General features: G+C 33.5%; 1 protein-coding gene across 1 annotated transcript; it reads right to left on the minus strand.

The window, feature by feature from the left end:
• Positions 1-1,809: 1,809 nt before the first annotated feature.
• Positions 1,810-7,467, minus strand: GRX4 (glutaredoxin 4). Its single transcript, XM_039046764.2, has 7 exons — positions 7,180-7,467; positions 6,632-6,753; positions 4,063-4,200; positions 3,557-3,656; positions 3,046-3,112; positions 2,247-2,325; positions 1,810-2,082 (listed from the first exon to the last, which is right to left on the minus strand). The coding sequence occupies exons 2-7, from the start codon at positions 6,701-6,703 to the stop codon at positions 2,029-2,031; spliced, it is 510 nt and encodes a 169-aa protein (XP_038902692.1). The 5' UTR covers positions 6,704-6,753; positions 7,180-7,467; the 3' UTR covers positions 1,810-2,028.
• Positions 7,468-10,447: the final 2,980 nt, after the last annotated feature.

The following is a 10,447-nucleotide window of genomic DNA, read 5'->3' on the forward strand; positions in this document are numbered from 1 at the left end:
GGGCAATTCAAAATGATCGAGTATCGAGTAAGGATGGCTACGATCAAGTATACACATGTAGATTGCACATGTATCGAGTGACTATACATCTGGGTATCGAGTGACCATGCATCGAGGATCGTGTGACGAACCAATGAGGAATGAGTAACGAGCCATCGAGGATCAAGTTCCTTAGTAGTGGTAGGCGCGCGGAGTGCATCTTAGGGGTTAAGCAGTAAAATCACATGTGGATGACATCAATAGAAGGCCACTTTCCTTTATTTTTTCTACAGATGGCCATTTTTCATTTGGGCCTCCCAAATGAGGCCATCCATACAACAAAACCCAATTACCAATTGACCTTAGATGCACACGAGGGCCTGCCGTTGGAAATCATTCTTGCTCTCACTCCTCATCGCTCTGATTCTCACTTTTGCTCTCTATCCTGCTCCCTTGATTCTCGCTCGGGCTCCCCATCGCACTCCCCGATTCTCGATCTCACTCGTTGATTCTCGCATTCGCTCCCTGCTCCCTATCACGCTTTCTAATCCTCGATCTCGCTTGCTAATTCTCGCTCTCGCTTTCTATCCCGCTTCCCGATTTGCGCCCTCGCTCGTTGAGTCTTGTTCTCACTCCTTATCGCAACGAAAGAAGAAGACGAATGCAGATGCAGATGAAGACACACGCAAGCAGAAGATTAAGACGGACATAGACAAAGACGATAACGAAGACAAACCAACCAAAATTTGAAAGAAGAGTGAAGAAAAAAAACACAAAAGAAGAAGAAGAAACGCAAAAAGAAGAAAAAAGGAAGAAGAAACACATAAAAAAAATCAAAAAAGAAATAAGAATTGCAAAAGAAAGAAGGAAGAAGGGTTAAGCTAGTAATTTCATAGGGTGATGACATCAACAACATGCCAAATTCCACTCACTCTTATTTTGGGTTACTTTTTATTAGGGCCCTCTACACAATTATTTCAATATATTTTTATTTAACTGAATTCACATAAGTGTTAAGAATTTTTAGAAAAATACGTATATAGTTGAAAAATATGTAACATAGAACAAAAAAAATGAATATTTTTTTCTCAAACATTTTCTAGCAAGAATTAGAGAAAGATAGAGATTTGTTATCGGACAATCTTCCAATGATGAGGGAGATTCAATTAAAAAAATATATATGATAGAGTAAAAATACAAAGTAACAACAAAACGAAAGAAAAAGAAGATGAAATTCATTGAGAAAAATTAAGAATCAAAAGTTCTGATTTCCTTTTTTGCTTTTCATTTTACTTAGTCATATTTTTGCAAGAAATGTAATAGGTCAATTATTGTTTATTACAAACAAAAAAAGAGAAAGAAAAAAACTTAAAAATTAAAGGGAAAAAATTGCAATCTATATTTTATTCAAATAAAAATAGGTAGAATTATTGAATAAAAAAGTTTCAAAACAAAAATAGTAATCATAAAAATAAATTATTTAGAATTCACCTAATACCTAACATATAAACAAACACAGACAAATAAATACAAATCAAATAATTTTGCCAAACATGAACTTCATACATCCTATCTCAACTCAACACTCCAAACAACTCCAAGTTCTTCACTTCCATGGACGAGCTGAGAGCACTGTTTTGCAGTTAGTAATTTTTTTCCCCCAACAATTATAATACGAAAAATCAAACTTTTAACTTTATAAAATTTAACATGTATTATTTTAGCCGTATAAATAGCATTTTAGAAGTCCACATAAAATAATATTTCAACCAATCATGTAATAAAAATGTTAGTAAAAAGCAAGCAATGGTACCACTAAGAGAAAAGAGGTAAAATAACAGTGGTAGGTGTAGGTCACATTTATTAGAGAATATATGTGATATTTAAACAAAGAAAGTTGAAATGATTGACCACAAACCCTCTATGGAAAAAGAAATACATGGGAGTAGGAAAAGAGATTTGGCTAATAACATAAAGAATCTTCAGCCTCATCATCTCACAAGTTGAAACAAAAAAGAAAAAAATGGGTTTAAAGTATCTGCTTAGAATCTATTCAGTCTTCTTGGCTGCAATATCATCGAGCTTTTCCTTCAATTCTCCAGACTACATGTGACAAAGAACAATGTTAAAGCTATCACACAACAGGGGCACTTTGAAGATAAAGTTGGATCATGTCTTCTAAATTAAGGGGAGAAAAGTGATAATAAACCCAAAAATTCATGTAGGATCTTATGAGAAGTGAACTGAGTAAGGTAGAAGTTGGATACCTGATGCAGATTGAGTATGATATCAGATCCTCCAATAAACTCTCCTTTTATGAATATCTGTGGAAATGTTGGCCAATTGCTGCATGCAAAAATATTTTCAAATCACAGCATGTCTATCTACTTCTTTACTCAACAATATCATGACTTTATTTATATTCCACAAATACCATTAAATAGACCAATGATAAAAATAGAAAATTTATTTTAAATGACAATTTCTGAAAATTTTTATATATAATAGCAAAATATCACAATCTATCATGACAGACTGCGATAAACTACTACCTTTGTCTATCATGATACTTATAGACACAGATAGTAGTCTATCGTAGATAGACTATAAAATTTTGTTATATTTGTAAATATTTTTGTTTATTTTTCTATATTTGAAAACAATCCATGAAAATATCCATCAATATGGCGATATATCCTCAAATCGAAGGGTTCAATATCGATATTAAATATCTATTGATATCTTTAATAAGTGCTAGTAAAATATAAAAATGTCATTTATTTATCTCAACATGAATCGAAATATTAATAATAATATTCATAGCTTGTTTTTTTTTAGAGTAAAAACAACTTAATTATTAATTTATATAAATTTTTTTACTTACAAAAATATCCGTTGATATTGATATTTTATCAATATATCTGTAGAATTTAAATTTCTATAGTGATATATTAATTCTTGAAATAAACTATAACTAATTTGTGAGCCATTCACAATTCACAGTCTGAAATTAGAAAATTTTCAACACTGAAGAGGGAAAGTCAGTATTCTAAGGCACCAGCATACCTGAAGGATTTCACAGCACTTTTAAGCTCGGCGTCTTCCAAGATGTTTCTAGCACTCAAAGGTACATCTGCAAAACTTAAACACGTGAGAATCGTGGAAAAAGATGACAAGCAATAGAAAGATGCTGCAGTGATTTATATTCAGAGATGAACACAGGACAAACATGCAAGTATATGATTTTGAAAAGCTGATACAGATTCTTGTCGCAATAACTAATAACAGAAGAACATACGGGAAAAATTCTTGCAAAAGACAGGATTAGAAAGAAACAAGATAGTGTTAACAGTAGCGATCAATGTCCCAGTAATTTGAAGTATTGAGCCCATACAGTTATAATCTTCTCTTTACACATTACAAACAAACACAACTGGCGCAATATTGGCTCAAACATAGGATTGTAAGACCATAAATTCATGTTCTAGGGGAACAAATAGGGATAGCCCTAAATAAGCTTAACCAAAAGAGAGTAGACTCATTAAAACACACACAAGCACACACAATAAGCACTTACTATATAACTTCAACACTCTAACAGCAAGAGCGCTAAATCCACATTGAGGAACATCTGGCACCCCTTTCATGTAAATCATCACAGGATTTTGTCGTACATCCTAATAACAATGCAGAACAAAAAAAAATGCTAATATGGAATGTGCGTACTCATGGAAGTATAGATATTAGCAAGTCAATGTAGGAGAATAAGAGACCTTACAGTGTAACTTCTAAAGCATGAAAGCCAATAAAAAAATAATCTCAAAGGTGCAGTAATATGTCAGTATTTCTAAACCATTAGTACTCGTTCTTAAATTCCACTCACCAGAAAACATATAACTAATCTACATTTTGCACAATCTGGAAGACCTTTTTGTAATTTCCCCTTTTGTGTATTTCAACTAACCATGAAATTTTCTCATAAAAAGAGGTAAGGCACATAGTTTTTCCCTTCCAGAAAGATTAAACACATCAAAATATGCTTCCTAGATAAATGTTATCAATTCTTTCACAAAAGCATCATACCTGTTCAACAACATCTCTCAAAGAAAGGCCAGAACTCTCAAGTTTATTAGTAGGCTTGAAATCGTCGTGGGTATCAGGTTCATTAGGTACTGTCGTTGAGTATCTCATTCCATGCTGGTAATTTAACCCAGGCACCACCTATCAACAGTTCAAAATGAGGCACAACAGTATAATACAGCACAGTACAAGCTTTGCCAGTCAACTTTTATAATATGTATGTCACCCTAAAATTCAAGGATGTACATTATAATTAAGTCAAAATTTCTGATATATCTTGTTCAAGAAAGCTCGTGATAATTTGTATGCCATCGCTGCCATGTAATTTCAAACTAAGCAGCACTCATCAAAATTTCTATTAGAATTTATTGTCCTTCAAATTTAAGTGAATGCAGTCAATTCTTGGGTGAAGAAAATATCTCACATGGGATATTATGAAGCTTAACTTCAAAGACAGCAGATAACTAAATCGGCCGTAACAAAGAAAACAATGAGATTTTCAATCTGGTCAAATGAGATACGATGGAAGTCGTGATCAAGAGTAATGGAACAGAAAATTTACAACATCAAACTACTAAGACAAAACAGACATTATATTCAATTTTATCAAACGTCCCTGAAAGGAACAAAACGAGCATTATATTTAATTTAGGTATTATATTTAATTGAACTTTAAATCTCAAAGCCCCAAAAAATAAATATCCTGTAGATCTCTTACTTCAAACTTCAAAGTTCTAAAACCTAAGGATAGCTATGTGGGATCAATGGAAGATGGAGAAACTCGAACATTGTTCCATGATTTTCAAATGGCATAAAATAATTGAAGTCACCCCTATAACCCTCTTTCTCCATTTTTTTTCATTCTAGTCTCGACTTCCTTAGCCATTTATCATCTCACTGTGCAACTTCGGGTCAAATTGTATCTCATTCTATCGGTGACTCTTTTCTTTGTTTGAGTCACTTGCAATTTGCTAACCTTATATTGTAATTTTCTACTTTTGACTTCAAAACCTTGGATAATCTTTTTTATATTATCAAGATATTTCAGTTTGCCTCTGCACTAAACATTAACTTTGCCAAGGGTGAGTTTTTGGGGATTCATACTGAAAAATCCGAAATGGGCTGTTTGATGGCGACATTTGGTTGCAAGCAAGGTCTTCAGCCTTCTACATATCTTGGGCTGTTCTTATTTAGAGTTTAGCATAAACTTCGTAATGGAAATATGCATTTAGACATATCCTTATCCAAGCTACTCAAGTCTGCTGACTTATTACTCATCTTTAATGAAGTTACCAACTAAGTTAGCAAAATCCTTGGAAAAACTTATTCATGATTTCTTTTGGGAAAGATCTAGGGGTGATGGTGGTGTGCATAATGTTAATTGGGAGACGGCCCAACTTCCTAAATCTTTGGGTGGTATAGAAATTGACAATTTGGAGCATCGCAATTTGGTTCTCTAAACAAAATGGGTTTGGAGGTCAATGTTTTTTGGCGTAAATCCACTGTTGCTAAATATCAAACTTCCAAGGGTGATTGTCATTTGGCCTAAGGCAGTTAAGGGATACAGATCACCTTGACAATTCCTTTATTCTACCGTTGATCTTGTTGCTAGTCTTGTTCAAAGATGTCTTGGTAATGATTAGTCTACTTTTTGGCATGATTCTTGGCTAACTTGAGGGTACTTGCTATGGTCTTCCCTCGTCTCTATCGGTTATCTACTCAACCAAATACTTTTGTAGCAGAAGTGTGGATTGTTTTTCATGCCGAAGGGACTTGATCTTTCGAGCAATTTAAATGAGTGGGCAAGTCCTCATTTTCTCTCATAGGTCAGTATCTGGACTTTCAATTGCTCTTGGTCTTGGCCCCTTAATTCATCCAACACCTTTACAATTAAATCTTTCATGGATGATCTTATGGTTGTCTTTTTCGTACTTTGAGTAGCCTTTATGAGATGATTTGAAAATATGATTACCCTAAGATGATTATAATCTTTCTTCGGGAGCTTAGTCTTGGACTTGTTAATACGACATGTTGACTTCAAAGGTGCATGCCTCGTCACCATCGTTCTTTGTCATGCTGTTTTTTCTTTGGGATAAAGGCAACAACTTTCATTGAGAAAAAATTAAAAGAATACAAGCACATACAAAGAGCCAAGCCCAAAAAGAATGCCCCATTAAAGTAAATGGCTCCACAACCCAGAACCCCTTCTCCCCACAATCCACCAAATGGCCTTGAAGAACCGAAAGAAGACCGTCAATATGTAACGCTTCTCTATTGAATAGATGGAGCAAAAACCTTACGACAATGAGCCAGAAGGATCAATACCAATTACAGAAGCCACAACTTCCTTAACTTAGCCCAACTTCTATAATTTCAAATTGGAAAACTTTTTTGTAATACACCTCTAGGTTTTGGGAGTTCAAACTCCTTTATTTTATTCATTAATGAAATTTGTTTCTTTTCTTAAAAAAAACAAATAATCAACTAAACAAAACAAAAGCTAAAACCAACGGAAACAAGACGATAGGAATCAGAAACTAATATATGATAGTGTGATTTTTTCAAACCGTACTATTCTGCTAGTGCGAGTAGCAGGCAGACCTGCCAAGCCCTTGAAGAGTAAGTTTGATAATGACTTCGCCATGATTCCAATTGTGATACTCTAGTAGTAGGAGCAACGCCCAATTAGATAATCTAGTAGACAACAAATTCAAGAGTCAGCAAATTGGAGTACGGTTTTAAACATACGCAAATAGTAACATATATCAAGGTACAATGAGAAACTGAAAAAGCAGATACGAATTTCCTTGAGCAACGAGATTTCAAGACTTCCACAGCACCAGATAGAAGAATAACAAGCAGACAGCACCTCACGAAGGAATAAAAGCTTAAAGACTACAAATTTTCGAATACCCAAGTAATAGAAACAGGCATGAAATTACCCAAATAATATTAGAATACCAAGGGTTAATGTAATGACACAGATCATCCAGAAAGCCATAGAAAGCTACAATACTACGACAAAACACCACCAGAAATCAAATACAGCTGAATCAAACACATTGCTAGAAATTGAGATAGTTAAAACAAAATAATAATAAATAAAAAACTGGGACAGACCTTGAGGTTGCAGCAGAGAGGAGGAGAAAGAAAATTGAGTGGGGCAGCTATGGAAAAGGAGAAGAAAAGAAACAAAATATGGTTGTGGGAATGTGAAGGAGGAAAATAACCAAAGTGTTGGCCTAGGGTTTACTTTCTTTTTCTTCCATATGAGAGATTGTTGGATTTTATAAAAATGTTATTAAATTTGTTGTTTAAATTTTCAAATTGGATTGATAACATCAAATTATGTGATTTTCAATTATAAATTTCTTTCTATTGTATGAGTTATGCTTGAAATTCAAGTAGAAACTTTACGTTGGATAAATATTTCTATTTTATATTTATTTAATTTTATTTTTATATTTTAGAGAATTAATTACTAACTTATGAATAGTAATATTTTTTTTCATTTAGAGCATCTCATTAAAGAGTTTTTTCTCTTTTATTTCTTTCTTTTTAATTTATTTTGAACAAGTATCCAAAAAAATTACTAGTTTCAAGTAATTAAGGGTTGTTGATTTATCAAAAATTAATCGTTATATCAAGCTGAGAAGTTCGTTGTAGCCTACTTACAATCTATGCAAAGTGAACAATTATTTTCAAGATAACATTTATCATAAGCATATCCAACTACCTATTGTCTTGAAGTTTTTAGTTATTCTGATTTATAAGTCCTATTATTCTCATGGCTTAGTTTGATCTTGAATATATAGTGTATGTTGTAATTGTTTGTATAAGGTGTGATCAAATTGCTAGATTTATTTAGTTCTTATATATCATTTTCTCACGAGGTCTATTGTATGTTTTGTATCTAATAGGTTAATGACCTATTAAACACATAACACAAATTTAAAAATTTGATGATACATTTTGATGATGGAACTTCTATAAAACTAATAATTTAGTTTTAGTGATTTACCAATAATTTTTTTGTTGTTGTAATAATTAAATCTCTAATTTTTGTATGTAATAATTTACTTATTCTTTAAAATTTGCGACAATCTTGTCTTTATCATGCGAAGTCAAGGGATAAACTAAATATATTCATGAACCACAAAAACCAAAATTCTCATTTGATAACTATTTCGTTGGGAAATTCGTATGGATGGGCCAAATTTCGAGGCCCACTCGAAATTTGGCACAATTTAAAGAACACTCGAATTTTGGCCTTCTAATGACATTAGCTGCATGTGAAATGTTCATTTAGTCCCTAAAACGCTCGATGTCATGTAGCATTGCAAATTCTCGCTCATTCATCTCGTTTTGGACTCATTCCTCTCGTATCTTCCTCTCGTTCTTCATCAGACAAATCAAACGTTTTAAATTTTAAATTTCAATTTGTCGACTTCTTCTTTCTCTTCCTCTTCTTCTTCCTCTTCATTCTGCCTTTCTTTTTCTTCTTCTTTCTTTTTCTGGCTTTATTTTCTTTATTTTCTTTCTTTTTTTCTGTATTAAAATGAAGGAAAATTTTCAAAGGAAAAAACTACAAAATTGATGAGGAAACACTAGAGGAAGAAATAAGAGGAAGAATTCAAAAGAATGGACAAAATCAAGGAAAAATGGTGAACAACATGAATTGGGGAGCAAGATGAAGAAGTGAGAGGAACGAGAGGAGAGCGAGAAATTTGTGTTGCGTTTGGTGTCGCGTGCGTTTTAAGGTTAAAATGGTACTTTCGCATGCGGTTGACGTCATTAGGAGGCCAACTTTCAAGCGTTTTTTAAAGATGGGTCAAATTTTGAGTGGGCCTCAAATTTTGACTCATCCGTACAAATTTTTCCATTTCATTTTTAGTTTTATATTTTTAAAAATTATTATTGTATCCTCATAATTTGTTTTCTATAGATTTCATTTTTTTTATAAAAAAAAAATAAACATTTGAGTTATTGGCCAAATTCCAAAAAGAACATTTTATTTATTAGTTTTCAAAGTTTATTTTATTAGCGGCGAGTCAAGGGACAACTAGCCTAATCTGAGTCACACCAACTGGATAGAGAAAGATCACAACTAGAGTGAAGAAGAATTCCTTGACCTAGACAACTTTTCAAATAATTATACGAATTGCAGCATCCCAATGTTTGTTGGAAAATACTTTTACTGCAAAAATAAGTAGAAAAATAACAGAGAAATTAAAAGAAAGCAATAAAACTGGAAACAAGAGCTCGTCTCCATTCTTCAATTTAACCAATGTGGGACAAACTGCACTTCTAACGTTTTACCAAAACCCAACAAATTCCACCTTGGCAAGATATTTGAAGAATCTATAGCTTTTACAACATCCATTATCTTCATTGACAATCATAATTCTCAAATAAGAGTACTATAACATACTTCACCATGAAAAGTAGATCACTTGGAATATCACCTCCCAAGATTTCCTTTTTCATCACATATCGACAAACTTGTTGATATTCATGGTACAACTTCCACCTACCACTAACATCACATCCTCTATTATGGTAAAGCGGATATACCACAAGGATGAATTCTGTCTTTTTCAGAGGAAGTCATTGTCTCTTTTGTCGAGAAAGACACCATCATCATCTGATCTAGAGCCCTTTGACGAACCTACTCTAATTTTCATGTGCTCATATTGTCCGTATGCCCAATAGCCTATATTCTTCTTGAAAACTCTTTTTTTTAAACCTATGCTGGAATCACTCCAAAACTGCACTGAAACACTATCACTGTTTAACATGCACTTGTGTAATCCATATTGTATCAACACATCCTTGACTTGCACTTGCCACAAGTCGAAGTTGATCCTTCCATCAAATTTCTCCACATCAAACTTTATTGAACTCATAAATCTTGACACACATCTGCTTCATGCAGCCTATTTCAAGAGTTCTTTTCTGATGTAGAAGCTCAGACAAAGCTGCAACCATAGAGCCTGGCACTCTGACACTACTTGATAGGGACAAAACCCTTAAATTATCTCCACAATGGTATGATATTATCCACTTTGGGCATAAACCCTCATGGCTTTGTTTTTTGTTTTACCTCAAAAGGCCTCATACCAATGAAGATAGTCATCCTCACTTATATACCCATGATTCTCCCCTTATCTAACCAATGCGAGACTTGGTCTCATTCCCAACAATCCTCCCCTCGAACAAAGGACCATCAAGCCTCCCCTCAAATAGTCATCCATCCATCTAAATCATATCTAGGCTAACTCCTTTTCATCCGAGTATACAACCTATCCAATAGAGTTCAATCACAGATCACACCATGACTGGCTCCACTATACATCTTTGTTCAGCACCGAGGATTCTACCGAGCATG

Source organism: Benincasa hispida, chromosome 1 (assembly GCF_027475165.1).
Source record: "Benincasa hispida cultivar pf3 chromosome 1, pf3_genome.v1.1, whole genome shotgun sequence".
NCBI classification, from domain to species: Eukaryota; Viridiplantae; Streptophyta; class Magnoliopsida; order Cucurbitales; family Cucurbitaceae; genus Benincasa; species Benincasa hispida.

Bases quoted from the DNA above. Each gene is read 5' to 3' on its own strand.
- GRX4 (XM_039046764.2), bottom strand. From the start codon at position 6,703: ATGGCGAAGTCATTATCAAACTTACTCTTCAAGGGCTTGGCAGGTCTG. The intron at 3,657-4,062 runs GTATGATGCTTT...CATTGTTATTAG, and splicing joins TGAGAGATGTTGTTGAACAG to GATGTACGACAAAATCCTGT. The intron at 2,326-3,045 runs GTATGCTGGTGC...TTTTGCATGCAG, and splicing joins AGTGCTGTGAAATCCTTCAG to CAATTGGCCAACATTTCCAC.